Consider the following 21,479-nt stretch of genomic DNA (forward strand, 5'->3'; position numbering starts at 1 on the left):
CTGGATCAATCTGAAAAATCCCTATCCCATCCACACACTACTCCTTTCCCCTGCCGAGTGAGTCACGCCTACCCCGAAAGGGAAATGGCTTAATGGTGTAATTTTCTCTGGTACTCTACAAAAATTGTTCACCTTTTTCTAGTACAAATTTTGACTTAAGGCGCTGAAATAATAAACAGAATATTGATAAATTACCAGAATTGTTGAGTCGATCTTCACCAATCAACTTCAAATCAGTATCATAATCCGTAGATATGTAAACTGAGTCGGGAGATATAGCTCTCTGATTTTTGATATTATGACTTTCGGTAGAGATGATACCCAAATTTGGTGAGAGGTGCATTGATCTTTCTGGACCAGTCGGAACCAATAATAATTTCTGAGTGGCTGCATCACTGTCCGAAACCGATACATCACTGATCAACAAGGAATTATTTGAGTCAGAACTGCAATCCACTGAGGGTCTGAGAGGATCAACTTCTTTGACACCAGTTCCAGAATGCTTCGACTTCACCGGAGTTGTTTTTGGGTTGTTTTGGTTCTTGTGTTCTGCTGCCTCTGCGTTGCTGATGTTGTCCTGTTTTTTCCATTTTGTTCTTCGATTCTGGAACCAAATCTTCACCTGGAAAATCAGATTAGAGTCACTCAAAATTCTGTCGCCATCTTTCTAATGTATAGGGGCATGGCACCAATATTGTGTCGCTCTTATCATCTAAGAATATTAAATAAAAAAGTGAAAATATTAATTCTTGTAAAGAATTCCTGAAAATAAAATCCAGAATCTAACGACCAAATTTGGACAACCACGTGTTTGTGGTCGTCCAAATTTGGTCGTTAGATTCTGGATTTTATTTTCAGGAATTCTTTACTTCAACTTGATTATTGGATGTTAAAAAAAAGGGTTTTGAGTTCGATTTTTATCTGATTCAAATATCCTACATTTTTATATTAATTCTTGACATATCAAACATATTCAAAATTTCTCGACTTTTCTCTGACTGATTGTTATATTTTTCCTAGCTATTAACATTATATAAAGACCAAAATTCTAATCTCATAACTGTTTTAATTTATTGTATTCTCAGAGCTTCTACAAGCTAACTTATAAGTTACATTTGAAAAAGGTGAGCAAAAGTGACTATTTATTTATCTGATTATATATTTATCACCCAAACAGTCACTAATGTGCCTGAATAATGGGACTAATATACTTTTTATGACACATGCATGATTTCAGTCCTTTTTGAAGCCTGTACGGCTTTACTCCCAAGGGAGTAAAAAGTGACCACATACATATGTGACTAATGAAAATTATACATCTATGAGCTCGCATTTTATGATAAACAGTCCATTAATCAGTTACCGTATATAATTAATGAAACTACCGTAATTGACGATAATTTACCATCAATTACAAATAAATTTCATACATTTCCCGAAATTTAAAAAAATGTTAAAAATTTAAATTTGGGTAGTTAATTGCAATTGAACCTGTAAAATTACCATAAATGACCGAAAATTTTCATAAATTTAGACATTTTTAAAATGACTTTTAGGCAATTTATGATAAGTTACCATAAATTACATGTAATATTACCATAAATTACCTATAATATTACCATAAATTACCCAAAATGTCCAGAAATTTATAAAAATGTTTAAAATGCAATTTTGGGTAGTCTATGGTAATTTGCTATATTTACCTATAAAATTACCATAAATGACCGAAAATTACTAAAAATTCCCGAAACTTTATAAACATTTTTGGATAGAATTTTGGACAATTAATGAATAATTATCATAAATTACCTTCAATATCACAATAAATTACCAAAGAGTTCATAAATTTCCGGCAATTTATAAAAATGCCTAAAATCGAATTTTGGGTAGTTTATGGTAATTTTCCATATTTACCTGTAAAATTACAATGAATGACCGAAAATTTAAATAAATTTCCCGAAATTTAGACTTTTGTAAATTGAATTTTGGGCAATTTATGGTGAATTACCAAAAATTGCTCTTAAAATTACAATTAATCACACTTCCTTTATTCGAAATCTAATATGGCCTGAATTCATGATTGAATTTCAAGGAATGTCAGAAATCATTCACTTGTTATAAAAAATATCGTAAGCGCCTACAACTCGTACTGTAAACATGCACTCGCCGAAAAAGTCCTTCTTCTCCCCCTATAGGTGCATAATATGCTATTTTATCATAGAAGAATTAAATGGAATTTATAAGAATTCCAGGTGAATTTTAACGAATTTAGGATAAATTCATAAGACTTAAAAATAATTCAAATCGAATGGGAAAAATCATAAGTTACATTGATTTAAATAAAATTAGAGTGAACTTAGAGAAATTTAAGGAAAATGAGAAGAAACCGATGACATTTATAAAAATTCAAGTGAATTGAAAACATTAAAAAAATATGAAGGAATTCATTGAATTCAGTAAGATTAAAATGAGTTCCGAAAAATTCAAGGGAATTCAACAGAATATAATGAAATTTCTGAAATAGAAATGCCTAAGAGAAGAAGAAATGCCTAAGATTCCAGGTATATATTATAAAATCCTGTAAAATGTAATGAAATCTTACACCTTGAGAACTTTTAAAATTACTCAAAATAATTAAAAACCTCGGAAAAATATATAATCCCTTGGAATCTTTTAAACCAGTTTAAAACGTTATAGGTCCTGTAAAATCTTTGAACATCTTCCGCAATTTCATGAAATTTTTTACAACGAGGGGCTGGTCATTTAGAAATCAGGAAGTCAGGCTAACAGTGACTGCTACCGGGATAACGAAGACTTCCTAGAGATCTCCCTCGGACTAACTGTAGATTTCTTGTAACTTCCCACGAGGCTGCCTCGAAAAGTTATGGCGCAGTACTTGAAACAGATTTCATGAGTGTTCCCGATAAAGTTACGTATCTTCCCGGCAGGGATTTCGGTGCATCGGGTGGCCGGGCAGCCCCCTAGGCGGGAAGCCAGTCCGGGCCCAGCACCTCGGCAGCCCCCCCCCCCGCTATGAGCGCCCTTTCATTGTCATGAGAATTAAGGCTGTTTCAATAACTAAAATCCTAAAGACATAGCTCAATTTAATTCTAATTATCTGAATCATTTTCCTGATGTCATTTTAAGAAAATGAAAAAAAAGTTGATGAAAATCGGTTAATATTTCGAGTAATTAAGCATATCTTTAAGTACATGCAAAATTACAAGAACTGGCAACTGGCATTGAAGATATTAACCGATTTTCATCAACTTTCTTTTGATTTGCTTAAAATCAGATCATGAAATTGATTCAACTAATTAAAATTTAATTTATTAACATTTTAACACATTTTAATTTTTCTCAACCGGTTCTAATTCTCTCGCGTGAAGCATGCAACCTCCCACATGAAACACAGTCAAGTATCCCCCTTGGGTTCTAGTGGAGGGGAAAAAATGGTAGGGTGGCATCCCTGCCCCTCCCTGAAAACTGAAAAAAAGTTTGGGAATCGCTGGTCTAGAGCGAGAGTTCTCGTGACGCACTGAAACTTTAAAACTAACTGGGGCTAAAGCAATATAATTTAAAGATTCCTACTGACCGCCATTTCACGCCAATTTTGTTTATATCCCTTAAAATCATAAAATTCCTTAGAAATTCCTCGAAATATTTATAATCTCTTAAGATTGTCTTAGACTATTTTGAAATCTCCTAAAATATTTAAAACGCTTTAAAATCCTTTTAAATTCCCGAAAATACTTCAAATCCTTTGAAATCAGACAAAAAAACCATAGATGAAGTTTACATCGATTCCAGGTGAAAGATTCACCGCATCAAAAATTAAACTTCCCAGATAAACTTTACATGAATCAGAGATATTTTCCGATTTTTAACCTTGTCTGGATAATCTTTTACCTTATAATCGCTCCATTTTTATTCCAGATGTAGCGAAAATTACAACGCCAGCTGTCTATCATCGTTTAACTTTATTAAATTGGAGAGAAATGCGGATTCCCATCTGACAGTTGCGTTTTGCGCTTTTTGCAGATTGGTATTTAATACACTCTTATTCGTCTACAGTAACCAGTATCAGTAAGAACAAATTTTTGCTTCGGGTTTAATGTTGCTGATTGTACATGTTTGCCGAAATATGTTCAACTTTTAAACGTTGCAAGTCTTACCAACAACAAATTTTTACTTTTGTTTATTCTGTGTTGTTTTAAATCTGGTGTCCCGATTTATAGCTCGAATTCACTCCAGCGGGTAGCCAGGATTTTTTTAAGGGGGGGAGGGGGGTTCTATTTGGAGGGGGGCTTCAGGTTTATGTATAGGCAAAGAGTGGGGGAAACGGGAATTGAATAATGAAAAACTTAGTTTCGGGGAGGGGGCTTGAGCCACCAGCTCCCCCCTGGCTACGCCGCTGATTCACTCATACTTTGCCATTTTTCCATTGCTGCTAAGGACGCCGTAGCAGACGATACCTTTTATTCCATCGTAGGATTAACTTTCCCAAAATAGCATGTAGACTTTAACAGCCGGAAATTTTATACGCAATAAAATTTAACTTCAGTTTTTTCTGTGATAAGGTAGATGCACTGGCAATCGTCACTGGATCAGTTATCGTCAGATGGGCCAGTATTTTTCGTATTACGAGATTCGCTCTTGCCGCGTATGATAAAACTTATGATTTTAGGTAAGATTGAATATCGTTTAATCAAATTAGTATACTTTTCTCATTTTAATACTTGGTTATGTGCCTGATGATAACTGACGCATTTGCATAATTTGAATTTTAGGCGTGAATAAAAATTTACCCCAATCAAATATCATGTTAAGCAATCAAAATAAAGTTTTTATGTATCTACTTTAATCGGTTAAATCCTTTGTGAAAATAACATTTGAATTTTAAATGCAATTATAAGCATTTTTAATTTCCAATTTGGCTTAAGGTGACGATTACTAGTGCGTTTACCTTACTTTTCATTTTCCTGAAACTTTTTCAAACTCTTAAAAAGCCTTGAAATAATTTATAATACTCTACAATATTTTAAAGTCTTCAAAGTCCCATTAAATTAGTGAAATCGATTCCTTGGATTTTTTTAAAACACCCTAAAATATTTCAAACCCTTTCAAATCATTTGAAATCCCTTGAAACTTTTTAAAGTTCTTGAAAATTCCTTCAAATTGCAAAAAAATACCCTAAAATCTTTAAAATCCTTTAGAATTACATCAAAACATTGAAATCTATTTTAAATGCCTTATAATATTTCAAAGCCTCTAAAATCGTTTGAGATTCCTTGAAATTTCTTAAACTTGAAAATTTCTTCAAGGTTTTAAACACACTAAAGTCTGTAAAATTCTTTGAAATCGCTTCGAATCACTGAAATAAATAGAAAATTTCTTAAAATCTTTAAATATATCCTAAAGTCTTTAAAGTTGTTTTTAATATTTGGAAATACCTTGAAATCTAACGGTATAGTGAGCTTGGGTGGGGGCAAATTCGGCTAGAGTACCGGGTAAAGTTGGTATGGGTAGGGGGTAAACTCGTTTAGGGTGTGTGTCAAATCGATTTGAGTACGGGATAAAGCCGTCTAGGATACGGGGTAAAGTTGGACAGGATAATGGGTTAATTCAGGTAGGGTTCCGGGCAAAGGCGATTAGGGTATGGACTAAAGTCTTCTAGGGTGCGGGATAAAGTCAGTTAGAATACGGGGTAGATTCAGCTATGGTACAGGGTAAAATCGGGTAGGGTACGGTGTAAGGTTAGGTAGGGTACACAAGAAAACACAGCCACACAAAAAAAAGTGTGCGCATCTGGTAAGAAGACACACGTATTCCTATGGATTTTGAGACGCTGAATTAAAATTCGGTATCAAAAATCACCCATCACGTCATGGTTGAGCCATAACCTCAAAAAATGACGAAAAATCATGCACTGAGGCAAATAAATGTCAAAATAATGCCAGTGGTGCAAATTTTCACTTCAAAAACATGTCGACAACTGTGAAGGATCAATCCTTGCCTGATATCAACTTATTTAACATAACTTTACCCAACAAAACCTGACCTCACCTAACCTGAATTAAAAGAAATTTATTGAACTACACGTTGTATTTGCGGTACCGTTTCATTCAGCTTCGGCTTAACCTGCAAAGAGGTGAAACCTATCCTAACCTAAAAAAACCTAACCTAACTTAACTTCGCATAACACAATTAAACTCACTGTGTTGTCCCGTTGTGTTTGCGGTACCGTTTCATTCAGCTTCGGCTTAACCCACATAGAGGTTTAACCTATCCTAACCTAACAAAACCTAACCTAACCTAACCGAATGAAATTCAACCACACGTGTAGCTATGTAAGCGTACGGTTCTCAGTCTTAAATGTGTGCTATATTTAATACGGTAACTCGATCTTAACCTAGAAATGAATCTAACTTAACAGAACCTAACGAAATTTTCCTTAACCCAACACGCATGTAGGTTAAGCCGAACCTGAATGAAACGGTACCGCAAACACAACGGGACAACACAATCAGTTTAATTCTGTTTCGTGAGGTTATGTTAGGTTAGCTTAGGCTAAGTTAGATTTATTTCTAGGTTAGGCTCGAGTTGACACATTCGATGTAGCACACATTTGCTACTGGGAAAATATGCTTCCAGAGCTTTACGTTTAGTTCAATAAATTTCTGTTAATTCAGCTTACGTGAGGTCAGTTTCTGATGGGTAAAGTTATGTTAAATAAGTTGATATCAGGCAAGGATTGATCCTTCACAGTTGTCGACATGGTTTTGAAGTGAAAATTTGCATCACTGGCATTATTTAGAAATTTATTTGCCTCAGTGCATGATTTTTCATCATTTTTTGAGGTTATGGCTCAACCATGACGTGATGGGTGATTTTTGATACCGAATTTGAATTTGGGCCCCAAAATCCATAGGAATACGTGTGTCTTGTTACCAGATCCGCACACTTTTTTTTGTGGCTGTGAAATCGACTAGAGAACGTTATCAGGTAGATAAACGTAAAACCTTGCATCTTAAGCTTCAAGAGCCAAAAGCTGACAAAATAACTGTCAAATCATATAACCTTATTGTAAAATGCCTGTCAGACCCTTCGGTATGACTAAACCATTACGGACAATTTAAAAAACAAATAAAAATACAAATAAAAATACAAATTAAAAAAAAAAAGAATCGTGTGGTCGTTTAAAGTATCCTAAAATAATTCAAAATAATTTTAAAAAATTCTAATATATATTATAGACCTGAATGCAGTATTAGTTAATCCATGGGTTAATTTATTCAAAGAAAAAAGACTAAAGTAATCTTTCATTTTAAAAAGTGACTAAAAGTGACTGCGTGGTATCCCTGATTATTTTTCAAAGTTGATTAAGCTGTAATACAGCTTTAAATAAACCTTAACCGACTCACTATTGATGCCTTTACCCTGATCCACTTAATTTGATTAAATTCTAAAAGATGTGAAAGTCGGAGAGAGCCCTATGGTTCTAGAGCAGCCAATATTATTTGCTTTTAACTCAGTTTGAATGAAAATCGAAAGATTTCAAGTGCCTAAAAGAATAAAAGAATGTTGACAAAGGATATTGTAATAAAGGAGTAACTGGTGTAAACGAATCGGGAATGGGGAATTGACAATTGACAATTGGTGACGTGTGAAATTGTCAAAGGCGTGAAATGTTGGTTGATTAGATTTTCTACAATCCGACCTTGCGCTCCTATAGCTCAACTGCAATAATTCGACAGGTATCGTTGGGCCGAACGACTCGACGCGAGGCGAAGCAAGAAAAAATTAGCTGCGCTGATAGGACGTCCAGAGGATGGAACAGATTACGCGCACATGCCACAATAATAAGCACAAAGCGACAGGCCGGCTGGTACCAATTGTCTCTGATTGCCTCTAATGGTTCTGATAGCCGCTGATATCCAGCCACCTACTTACAGCAGCCTGCACTTATGTAGTGCCACCGTTAAACACGCGTGTCTTCCTAACAAATTACTCTTTCATTATAGTTCTCTAGTCCCGACCCCTATATACTATATCTAATATCCATAATATATATCCATATTGTTGATTGATTGTTAATCAAAGCACATTGTTCATAATATTTTTCCGTTACAAAATATATATGATAGATATTGAGAAGAAGGTTTGTTTGAATCAAACAAACATTTCTTTAACCTTGCGTATATCAAAGATAGAATTTCTTTTAATATAAAATATAAAATTTGATGAAAATTAAATCGAATGTGTAGGTAGATTTAAAAGAAAACTTAAGGGCATATGCAAGTCTTTCACGTGACCAATTACATATTAGTTATATTCGGCGGGTTTTCCAATTCCAAATATTAATATATTGTGCAGACATTTTGGGAAATGGTTCAAAATATATAAGGGTGCGACTGTCTAAGCTACTTGAGCTTTTATATTGATTGAACAATGCAATTTTATTAATTCAATATTAGCTGGGACACTAAAGCCCTGTTCTTCGTTACATTCTCAGTTAAAAATTAATCAAATTTCACTGTGTAAGCATAAAAAGAACTAAAGCGAGACAGAAACACATACCCTCATATATTTTAAACCATTTCCCACCTTTTCAGCACAATATATATTTTTTTCTAATCACAGAGCCGCCGATTGTAAAGACAAGTAATTGATAACGTGACAGATTGTCCCATGTCTTTAAACACAAAATTTAAAGCTAAACATTAAAATTGTATTATTTTTGGGACTATTTACTCTCTGAATTTCTTTCTGTAAATTACAATCATTTTTACGTTGCGTTTTCTCTTCCGACATATTTTACCGGATTTGAATTTTCTCTTCCGGCATGTTTTTCTCTTTCGGAGAGAATAGTTCATAACATCGATTATTCAATAGGAATCGCAGGAACAAAAAGGTATTGTTCCATTCCAGGTCAAATCCCAATCCCTTTTGCAGCGATGAGAAGTACAGAGACACGGAGGAAACCGAAATAACGTACGCTCATTTATAAAGTAAGAAGATTAGATAATCTTTCGCTTTCTATTCTGGCATAGTTTGCGGATTTAAATGGTTAAACATGTAATTAAACTAGAATTCTTTAGGATTCACTATGAATTCTTGGAATTTCCCAGAATCTCATACACAAGGAAAGTAAGTTGACGATAAAATATATGAGATGAGAAAATTTAAATCAGGCATAGTTTGCTGGGAGGCAATAATCAACCTAGTTTTTATTAGTTTCCAATGCAATGAGTAGAATGGCGGCATTTCCTTTCAATATTTTTCTTCATTTCAATCTTTTGTTTTTAATTTGTCTACATTTATTACAAGTGCAAATTTGAAGATTCCTAAATTCAAGCCTTTTTGCAAAATAAATTACTTAAATCACAACGTTCAAAATCAAGTAAATTGCACAAGTTCAAATTAATACTTCTCGGAATTAAATAATTTTAACTAAAAACATTCCAAATCTTCTTAATGATTCATGAAATGGAAGAAAATAAATGCCTGGCTAATTTATACGAATTTTAAAAGAGAATTACGCCTAGTTTAGCAAAAAAGTGAGAATTCGGCCCACATCTAGTTGGTTAGAACTCTCAAACTAAGATAAAAATGCTACATTTTCAGTATAGGATTATTTTATTTAGGAGTTCTACAACTAATATTATTCTAAACTAAATTTGGGTTGAAATGAATGTAATAGTGTAATGTTGCTAAATAACGCGTCATTTTGTATGAAAAGTAAGAAGTTAATAAAATTAAAAAAAAAGATTTATTTACTGGAAAAATTTAGAAAACACACTACCGGAAAATGATCATCTATTCATTATTGATTTACTTGCAAAATTTATACTGGTAATAACATTTATTTTTCTACATTATGATACTAATGAGAAGGTATCAGTCCGTCGTAAAACTTGACTTCGCCGGTTTTCATCAAATCTTTACTCTTTGAGACCCCCTTAGACAAAAAAAAACTGTTTTTACGAAGCTGTCTATATTTTTACGACTTTTTACTATTTTTACGTCGATAACTTTTGAAAAACTGATCAGATTGGATTTAGCTTTGAAAAACTTTTTTATGGCCTAAAAAGAAAGGACGAGTTCGTTAACAAGCCATTTTAGACCTACAGTCCTTTTTTTTATTCATCGAACCATGCTTTTTCAAAAATTCCATTTTTATGTGAAACAATATGATACGAAAAAATGTTAAGAAGTAAAATTGTACAACCCAGCAAGATCTACAAATTTACTTCAAACCATTCTTGGCTAAGACAAATATTTTTTGCTTTAATCATGATAACGTTTTTATACAAATAAAAAAATTAATTTTCCAAAAAAAAACTGTGTGAGAAACGAAAAAAGTATTAGAAACAAAAAATATTCATCTTTAAAAGATCTACAAACTTATTTCGGACTATTTTTCGATAAGACGCATAGTTTTTGTTTTAAACGTAATAACAGTCTGAAAAAAAAGAATTCTCTTTTCCGGCCAAAGTATGCAACATTAAAAAAATGAACAAAAAAACAATGGTTGCTTTTAAGAAACCCTATAAGATCATCCTGACTCTTTTTCTGATAGAACTTACAGCTTTTCGTCTGAACGTCAAAACGGTTATTGACAAATCGAACATTTTAATTTTTAACCAAATGACGCGAGATACGAACCAGGAATGTAGAAAAAGTACCGTTACTTTTAAAATTACTTCAAAAATCGAGTTTTTGACACAAAAAATGTCATAATAACTAGAATGTTAAGTGTTAAATACATATTATAAAATAATGTAATAAATGACCATCCATGTTTCATAAAAAATTAATAATTAAATAAATACTATAATATTCTCATAAAAGAAATTAAGCGTCATTTTAATGAAGATTATGCAATCAAAACATCGAAAATTGCTATTGAACTTAGAATAATTTGTTAATGAATAAAACGCAATACAAAGGCATTCACTTAATTGATTAACGTGAAATTTTAACGAATGTTCGACCTTTTTGTCAATTTGCATTTCAGGACTAACGTTTGATATCATGATTGAATTTGGAGATTTTACAATATCGAAAATTCTTGTGACATACAGTGAGAAAAACACTTTGAACTGATTTTTCATGAACATTTCATGTCAATCAATTGAAAAAGACTGCAGGAAGCGATTAACGTATAAATAAATAAAATTTTCACTATTTTTCTGTACACCTGAACACAAATTGGCATTAAATTCTAATGAAAAGGTAATCACCTTTATAATCGTTTTACACGGTGAGCCTAAAAAACTTTGACCTAAAAACGACATTACAAGAACTTTTTCTGCCGAATATAATTCTGACATAATATACTCGTATTTCTCGCGAAAAACTAAATAATCGTAGTAGCACTTTATGCAAAATTTTAAGATTTGGTATTCAAAAATAATTATTTTGCATAAAAAATGTGTATTACTCAGGTTCCTACAAAAATATTTTTAAATTATAAGGGTCGAATCTATAAAGGGTTCTACATTCTTTTAGAGTAAAAGGTTATGAAAATTAATGATACTGAACTTTTTTTGCATTATTTGCTTCGCTGATTTTTGGACATTTTTGATACGAAACGAAAAAATTGTGCAAGTTCAAAAACGAGCTCTGTATAATCTACCGAAGTTTTTGCAAAAATTTGAAAAAAAATCCCATCAGAAAAAGATTTCCAAAAATTATTTTATCTACATTTCGAAAAAAATATGTTGGGAATTGTTTGTTATAAAAAATACTTTTATTAGGCTTTCACTTCATTAAGTGCTAAGGTGAAAACAATGAAATCAAATGCATGGGACCAGACTTTATTTATTCTATACCTTACAAAATAAATCATTATTATTATGATTTTCTTACTTAATTAAATATTTCTTTTAAAATAAAAACTAATTTCCAGATACACTTATATGTATAGAAAAAATTAATTTTTACAAAGATATTAACAAACTTGGGTTTAGTACTTTGAATTTGGTTCATTGTTTTCCAGTCAGCACTCCACGATTTGAAGTTAGCTGGCGATGAAGTAAAAATGCCTAACTTGGAGAGCGATCTCCTTGCATGCGTTTTGTCACGAGCAGCGGCACCATAATTGTCCATCCTTTAAATAATAACTCTATACTAAGTGCACAAGCGCGATATGTCCGCCTCTCACGCACGAAAAAGTGCGAGTTAAACAGCTTTTGAAAATAAAGTAGGTCTATCAGGTTATGGAAGTTTGTTTTCAGTTGCAACCGGTAAAAGTTTTTCGAGATGTCAAGTAATACAAGTATATAAATGGTGTATAATATAATTAACACGACTTTAAAGTCGGTGCCAAAAGTAGGATACCCTCACTTTGGTCACTCGGAACTGGTTAAAAAATCGCAGAATATTCTAGTCACGTACTCAAATACCTGATCGCGTCCTCAGTGTGTGGATAGCGGGTTTCTGTACCAAAGGCTTCTGCTGAATATGGTATCACAGGCAATTATACAGGTATGCCCCGAAAGGAATTAACCCCTTGAAGGAGGCATAATAAAGGCGGAATGTCATCTGGGTGATATGTCTCAAACGATGACTCTGAGATACCGGGTGACCTCTCAGGGTATGCAGCCTTATCCCTTCATGGGGGACCTACAAGGTGGACGAACCCTTTTCCCTAGCTGCTCGTGGGAGCAATAATCATAACACCATACATATTTGTAAGTCCGGTTCAAAACAATCAAACGAATAGTTGAGAGAGCCAATTAACACAGAGTAAATGCGATGGAGCGGCAAAAGCTCAATACTTTCAAGTGGACGAATCGACTGCGGGACGACATGCTCGAGTCCTACGATATCAGTATGACCCCTAAATAAGAAGGTTATATGGCGCGACTGCATGCTGTTTGGTGCGAGAAACATCCAAAGCTCTCGCACATTTCACATCAACCTCTGTGAACCTGTGCCGAGGAACTCCGGAAAGGGGGCTATGCATTAAACGGAGCGCCTACTCTACCGTAGCTAGAATAAGTAGGCAACAGAAAGAGAGACAACACCGGGACCAGAAGCGGGCAGGCATCTAATCGAGCAAAAGCGATGCTGTAGGACCAGAAGAACCATAAACATTCAGGTTATCTGGCTGAACCGATGACGCGCTTTGTGGAAAGTTATTCGAATAGTTCTACCTCTGGGGCACTAATTGTACGCGGATGCAAACCATAAATAAAACCAACGGCTGATCATAAGATCAAAAAACGAATGCAGCAACCCACTACAAAGATAGGATAGGCAAGAAAGTATGCATCACGCATTCAATGTGAAATTGGCTACATAAAATCTGGCAAGAATATCACTGTCAGGGACCGACAGAATACGTGTATCCCACGCTAGCAGAAGTTTAGAGTGGAGGGAGAGGTGGGTTAGAGAAAATGAACAGTTCTTCTCTGACCCATAGTGACTCATAAAAGTCACTCCAGTTAATGGCGTACACCCAGCCAAACCAGAGGAGGTTGAACCATTTTGGAGAGAAGTCTACGAAGTCCAGCATCCACTTAATGAAGACACAAAGAACATAAATAGCTTCAAGGAGCCGTGCAATATCCTCATATCACCTGAGGATCACTACCGAGGAGGTAAAAAAAAGTATTAAAAGACAGGAAGAACTATTCCGCTCCGGGACCTGATGGTTTCAAGAACTTCTGGGTGAAAGTAGTTTCCTTCAACCCACCAACATCCGGCACGCATTTGCACCTCATATCTGAAGCCAGAAGAGCCTATTCCGGAGTGGTTGGTGAAAGGACGCTCAGGCCTCCTCTCAAAGATGGGCAACTTACCGGACCCTAAGAATTACAGGCCAATAACTTGTCTGAACACGCTGTATAAGATCTTTACAGCTATTCTAAATGATTAGCTTGTTTGGACAATCGGACCTGTGTGGCTAGAGATGTACGAATAACGCAGCTCAAAAAAGGCGTAGCAGGACGCCGGGAGAACCAGCTCATCTGGTTTGACTACCGAAAATCTCTTGATTGCAACTCCCACACTGAAAGAAATGAATTGCTGATACAGTTATATTGCGGGTTAGATCAGAAATTTGTATGGCTGGAATAGACATATCGATGGCTGATCTAACACGTAATATGATTGTACCAGCAATTCATTTTAGTGCATAGACTCATAATCTGTCTGTAGGAAAGCTCAAAGGTTCGTCCACACATCGTGAGGTGCATAGAGTGATTGATGCTGCTTTGGAAAACACGATTTACTATCTCCTTTCGAGAACATCGTGTGATAACTAAAAGCGTCACCTTTCATAGAGGTGTGTATCAATGCGACACTAAGAGCCCTCTCCTCTTTTGTCTTACATTATTGCCACTATCTTTTGCACTTCGCCATTCCGAAGGGTACTTCTACAGCAATTTATTGAAAATGTGAAAATGTGTAAGTAATTGATAAGTTGTTATTTAATTCGTGCAATTGATAAGGAGTGGTGTGGAAATGCGTGTTTCTGCGATTTCTTTTTAACGTCGAGATGCGAGCGACCAAAGTGAGGATCGCCTACTATTGGCGCCGACTTTATTTAGTTAATTACTAATTTACATAAGATTGCGGTAATCAAAGGAGGGTGTGCAATTGGAATTACAATCTATACTTGACACTTTCCAAGGCCGTATTCATTTTTCTCTGCTATATGCCCCCCCCCCCAAATTTTTTTCTGGCTGTGGCCTTGCCACTTTCATATCACACTCTCCTTTGATTACAGCAATCTTAATTAACTCTAGTCATTCGCTTAACTAAATGTATTAATAAATATATTCTAAACTTCTAGTACACTCATTTTATTTTACACCTCGAAATGCGTTTGCCGGTTGCAAAAGAAAACAAATTCGCATAACCTGTTAAACATACCTTATTCTCAAAATCTGTCTAACTTGCACTTTTCCGTGCATGAGAGGAGAAAACGCCGTGCTTGCATACACAGTAAAGTGTGATTGCTACTTACAGGCCTAGTACTTACGGGTAATTGCTCCTGATAGATTCGAAACAGTTTTCCATGGCAGTCCGTCTCAGTATTCCTTCATGATTGCATCATAATCATAAAGCAATATCCCGTAAATATCATATAACTTCAGTGACTCAGTTTGTTGAGACTTACCGTATTTTTGGAGTAATTCAAATCAAGCGATATGTTAATTAAACGAAAAGAACAAATTAAATATCTAATTCAATTAAGACTTATCCTTTCCCAGCTTAGTTCAGGGCCGACGCTACAAAAATGACGCCGAATTCAAGAGCATTTTGATCGGCCGTAGTGAATGATCAACTTTTGAGATCATAATGATCTGATTCGGGATGATGTATAAAGTCAAACCAAGATGGCTGACGTTCTTATAGTACTTAAGCTCATTTGCAAGCTTTTTATGGTTTCTAATCGTGCAGTGTAATTGAACATTTGAAAAAATAATTAAATCTGACATTAGAAAATATCACCTGTTAAGTGTAGTTCTCACTTACGTGCAGTTACATACAATTTTTAGGTTATTTCGTTATACACCGGCGCCAAGAACTGGCGGCCATTTTGCTTAGTTTGATAAATGAACCAAAAAATAAGATGAAACTGATCTAAATCGATAGATCATTATGATCTCGAGAGTCAAATGATCGTTGCAGCAAAATTCTCTGCAACAAAATTGATCCCTTTTTTTACTGTGAGCGCTGACTTGTAGGTATACTCTCTTCAAATGAATTAGTGAAATATTAATGGTTGAAACAGCCAAAACTGTGTCACTTATCATCAATGAGATTTTACTGGCTGATTCAGTGAAAATCCGTCAACGGTTTAATTAGTGAGGTTTACTGCACGGAGAAACCTTTTGCTGCAATATTTGCTAAAAATCAGACTAGATTTTACTATTTTCAGTTTGCAATCGAGGGACATAGCGGAACTTTTGTAATGTTTACTACTCCGAGTAATAACTAGTAACTAAATGCCGAACTACAAAAGTCATTAGAAAAAAATTAAAAATTGTTAAATTTATTTCTACAGATGATTGAAATATTTGCAAAGGACTATAGTAACGTCGAGAGAGACCGGCGCACTGATTTAGTAAGCGACTTAGTAAAAATTGGTACAGTCAGATTAGCCGAATAAAAAAAACCCCACATGCGTCGCGTCGCGTTGAAGGTCACGATACGTATCCTTTACACGAGCATACGACGTAAATGCAGACACTTATTTATTATGGGATGTTGATCTCTTTCGCACTATTATATTTATTTAAATTGCAGTTGTACAGTACACACGATTATATTTAGTTTGACATTATTATATACATACAGGAATATTATATTACAAGCTGAAACAGAAAAATGTGATTAAAGTAAAAAGCTGGTGGGAATCGAACACGGGTCTCCAGCGCGGCAGCACGGCGATTTTCCATTCGGCTAAACTAGATAATGAGATCCAGAAATTTATCGCTCTTATCAAGTAAATGCTAGCAGTCAAATTGACTTCCATTAAATTATTTATTAATTGTTCACAGTAATATATCGAGGTTAAAAAATTATTTTTTGCTCTCTGGGGAGAATTTGTTTTTCAATTGTAACTTTTCGAATTATCCTAATTTATTATAATAAGGATTTTTACATCAACCCAAATCAAGTGATTGATAAATTTAAGGAATTTCAGTAGAGCATTGATCGGCTGACATCGTTTAGGCTCGGCTGCACTCGGTCCAACGCTAGGCTCGCTTACTAAGTCACTTACTAATATTCGAGAGCGATCTTCCAAATTTGTCTTACTCCATAGTACAAAAAATAGAAAGTGTGGTAGTATAATTCATATTTCTACAGACAATAGCAATTCCTCTTACAAATTTAGTCTTTCATCTTATTTTAGGTACTTATTACTTCTACTCTTTTTATATAATTTAATTATGTCTCTACTAATTTATCCTATCTAGGATTTTACTGTAAAAAATACTAAGACTTCGTATTATCAATAGGAAAGTTTCATATAAAAATAGCATAGCTTACGATTATTGTATTAAAATATACGAATTATTGCCTTGGTCCCTCGATTGTAACCTAATTTAGTAATTTTTCTAGTACAAAGTTTCTCAGTGTGGTCACTCAGTACCAGTAGTCATCTGGTCGTACGCGTTGTCGCCCGTCAGATAGTTTGGTATGTCCTTATCATCCATCATTTTTGTGCTGACCTTTGCAAACTTGCCAGTGGCATCCCCATTTATGAGCGAAAGATATTATATCACCTTCTTATTGCAGCTAGCCCCCAAATATGTTTTCGGGAAATACAAAGACCCAACCGGCGAAACGCGCGTACCGGTCGAATGGAAGTTCATATCTTGGCCCCATAAAGCGCTATGTCATGGGTTTGAATCTATCACTTCACTTCACTGGTCACGCGAAGTCGGAAACTCACTAGTTCATCAATGATAATTCAAAATACTGACTCAAATAGTAAAAATTTCACTTGCTTACTTTGAGAGAGTACGGAAAATTCCGTAATACTAGTCAATGCCATTATTTAAACTAGTTTCAGAGCTTTTAGGAGAAATTATTGAATACTGTAAGGATTTGTTCACAGACGTTTATTATTCCGTCATTTAATTTAATACACTATAACGAGGTGATCCCGCAGACATTACGTACTCGCTACTTTGAAGTACGTTTCCGTTGCAGTTTGAGGGTGAATATTTCAACAAACATTATGTTAATTAGTAAACCCAGCCCACCAGCATCCATTCTCTAGGACACGACAATGGCGTGGCTCATATATCACCGATAATAATATTACGGGATATGATTGCAACTCGCGTCTGCCAGGATCGCATGTATCAAACATGGATATGTATGCGGGGTGTCTCGCACACTTGTCTCGTTTTCATGAATCCTATGTCGTACCTGCGCTTCACTGACGTTGACTAATGTGCTTTATTTCTCAGATAAGTTAATTATATTAATATACGAACATACAAAATTTCATTCACTTAGGGACTGTCCATAAACTACGTTACCGATTTTAGAGGGCAGGAGTTGATAACAGGGGAGACGTGGGGAAGGGTCAGCAGCGAATTTTGATTTAAAAAAATTTTTTTATAGTTTTTGAAGAGTCTAATATTCCAATTTTGGTTCGGAATTCATTTCGTTTGGTTAAAAGTTCTACTATTTTCACAGAAAAAAACTAGGGGTTCACTCATGTTGCGCCTCAAATGAAAGTTGGTGTCATTTGGAACTTGAGCTCCAATAGATACCTGTAGATACGTAAAAAGTTTCGCTTAGAGAAGCAATTCCCAAACTTTTTTTGCAGTTTTCAGGGAGGGGCAGGGCCGCCACCCTACCATTTTTTTTCCTCTACTAGAACCCAAGGGGGATAACTTGACTGTCGGTCATGTGGGAGGTTTCATGCTTCACGCGAGAGAATTAGAGCCAGTTGAGAAAAATTAATATGTGTTAAAATGTTAATAAATTAAATTTTAATTATTTGAATCAATTTCCTAATCTAATTTTAAGCTAATAAAGAGAAAGTTGATGAAAATCGGTTAATATCTTCAATACCAGTTGACAGTTCTTGTAATTTTGCATGATTCAGATAATTAGAATTGAATTGGGCCACGTCTTTAGGATTTTAGTTATTGAAACAGCCTTAAATCGCATGAAAATGAAAGGGTTCCATAGCGGGGAGGGGGGGGGCTGCCGAGGAGCTGGCCCTGGCTGGCTACCCCCCTAGGGGGCTGCCCGGTCCAGGGTGGCTTCCCCCGACCGCGGTCGGGCCGCCGACCGTCGGCACTTGTTTGGCACCCTACCCTGGGTAGGGTGGCTGCCCGGCGGTAGGGGGATGCCACCCCGGGCCGCGTAGCTTGGGAGGCTCCAAGGCAGGGTCCCCGCTGTGAGCATGGGACTATTTTTTTTGACCTATCATGAATGCCTTTCATTGTTCTGAGATTGAGACCTGTTACAATAACTGAAGTTATGAAGGTACGACACAATTAAATTTAAATGAGCTGAAGCAATTTCGTGATATCATTTTAGAAATATGGGAAAAAATTTCATAAAAATCGGGTAATATTTTCACTCAATTTGTCCAAGAAAATACATTACTGGACTACTTTGCAGCGTAACAAAAGTGCAATAACTTTTTAAGTTATTAACCGATTTCTTTCTTTTTCTAATGTTCTCGTCATAGTCCAGAAAATCTAACGCTGCCTATTAAAATTGCTAATGAATATTTAACTAAATTTTCTATTTTTCCTGCTCGGCTCTAATTTTCTTATAATGAGAAGGCCGAGCGCGACAAACCAGCACATGCCCGCATCACAGGCTGTCAAGTGCCACCCCTTGGGTTTAACTATTATGAAAAAATTTGAGGGTAGCGGCCCTACCGCTCCCCAGAAAGAGCGAAAAAAGTTTGGAAATCGCTGGTTTAGAGCGCACTTGAAAAGAACAGCATCAACAGCATCAAGGCCCATTCACAAGCCAATCGCTTGCAAAGTCGGGTCGGTAAGTTAGCGATTTACAGAATATGTCGCCAAATCAAACAAAAACGATATTAATATTTATTCATTTTTCTTCTTACTTGTTAAGGTTTAATTGGAAATGCAATGCGATTTTTTTGACTGTAAGTGAAAATTCATTACTTAGCTAAAACATTTTTAATTATTTATCGACCAATTACTTAAGACGAATATTTTTTTGCATATGAATCAGTGCTCCCAATTTTGGGAACTTTTTGAACTTCGCATGCATCGCGCCAGCAACACGATTTGTTGCTTTTAGCGCGCGCATTTTAAATTATACAAATATTCAAATGTTATATTTATAATAAATAATGACTGGAAAATGCTTAAAAAGTAATTTATTAATCCTAAAATAGAATTTTTGAGTGACAGATGAAAAAATATTGTGATTTTATTCCAAGAAACGTTTTTAATTTTGACTTTAGAAATAACAAAATTTTCAATTTATTTTCAGTAACCTTATTGATTTTCTTTTAGGTCAAATAGTTGTGAATAAAAAGAATTAGAAACTCGACAGAGAGAAGATTAATCATTGAGCTAAAAACACTACTTTCTTTCTCTGAACTCGGAGTTCACAACGTCTGTTTAATTAAAATCGAATTAAATTTTTATCGGTCACTTCAAAATCTTATTTTATGATTAAGAAATTACTGTTAATGCATTTTCTAAGCATTATTTATTATAAATATCACATTTGAATATCGACACTATTCAAAATCAGCCCGCCAACAGTAACCAATTGTGTCGCTAGCGCGACGCAAGCGCAGTTCAAAAAGTTCCCAACATTGGGAGCACTGATATGAATAAGCCTTTATATTTACAATTTTGCTACCTAACCTGAAAATGATATTTATCAATTCATTATATCTATTTTAATTGCAGTAATAAATATTATAAGTTAATTATGTTCATTAAGCTATGTTCATCAGAGTTCGATGGCATGTGTGCTTCAAGGTAAATAATGTGTTATTGATTAAAAATAATGTCCAAGTGGGTAAAGCGAAAAATAGGTTCTTTAGGAATAGGCTCAATTACATTTGAGATCCTTTCGAACTCCAAGTGTGGTATCATTTAGAGCTCATTTATCGTTTTGGGTTCTTTTTCAGCAAGTGAGGTTCATTTTTGTTGCAGCTCCTTTGGAACCAAAAATGGGTTCCAATGGAAACTTAAGTTTTTTCTGTGTTGTTGAAAACGCCAGTAATTTGTTGAATATTCAAACAAAAATGTATATGCAAATTTATGTATCAAAATTAATTTTTCTTTTGTTGAACATTCGTCTTTTGGGTTGAAAATTTATCTCTTCTGGCAAAAAAGTTGTTTTGGTTGAAAATTCAACTATTTTGTATTTACACTGATACTTGAAATAAAATGTATTGTCCTATTATTTTCTTATCTTCGTTTCCCTGTTTGAGATCATTTTGGACAACTGAACTCATTAGAAACACGAAAAAAACGTAAAATAAGCGTGAAAGCCATGCTTAGCCAATCCCTACGTTACTTTCGGTGATGGTTTGAAATACGTAATAAAAATAGCAAAGCAAACCTGCGTCTCGGTAACATTGAGTAGTTTCGCCATATCCGCTCTCTCTGAAGAGCTCAGGTACTTTTTGACTTCAAATTGTTTTTCTAACTCAAATATTTGTCGTCCCGTGAAAGTCGTTCGCGCTTTCTTTTTCTTCCTGTCTGATTCGGCGTCTTCTCGTTCTTCTGCAGAAAGTTCGCTGACAGATTTTATTGAAGACAATGTCTCTTTTGCACTAACCTCCACTCGTTTTCTCTTCACTGACGTCAATTTCGTGCTCTCTGCAACATAAAAGATAAGCAAATTATGTTTACATATTTACTAAGAGAATATTTTGAGGTAAAATACTATTTAATTGAAAAGCTTGTAATTTTCTATGGTCTCTAAGTCCAAGTTTAAAATTAGAATAGCTGTACTCAAAATCATTTATTCGCATTTATTTC

At 34.8% G+C, this 21,479-nt stretch overlaps 1 protein-coding gene across 1 annotated transcript in view; it reads right to left on the reverse strand.

The window, feature by feature from the left end:
* The window catches only part of LOC117176722, a 71,985-nt gene that overhangs the window by 5,845 nt on the left and 44,661 nt on the right, over window positions 1-21,479 (reverse strand). Inside the window, exons 2-3 of the mRNA XM_033366984.1 lie at window positions 21,058-21,317; window positions 196-622 (exon numbers count right to left, since the gene is read on the reverse strand). Of these exons, the coding sequence (XP_033222875.1) occupies window positions 196-622; window positions 21,058-21,317 (687 nt within the window). The remainder of the gene's footprint in view (window positions 1-195; window positions 623-21,057; window positions 21,318-21,479) is intronic.

Source organism: Belonocnema kinseyi, chromosome 7 (assembly GCF_010883055.1).
Source record: "Belonocnema kinseyi isolate 2016_QV_RU_SX_M_011 chromosome 7, B_treatae_v1, whole genome shotgun sequence".
In the NCBI taxonomy this organism is placed as follows: Eukaryota; Metazoa; Arthropoda; class Insecta; order Hymenoptera; family Cynipidae; genus Belonocnema; species Belonocnema kinseyi.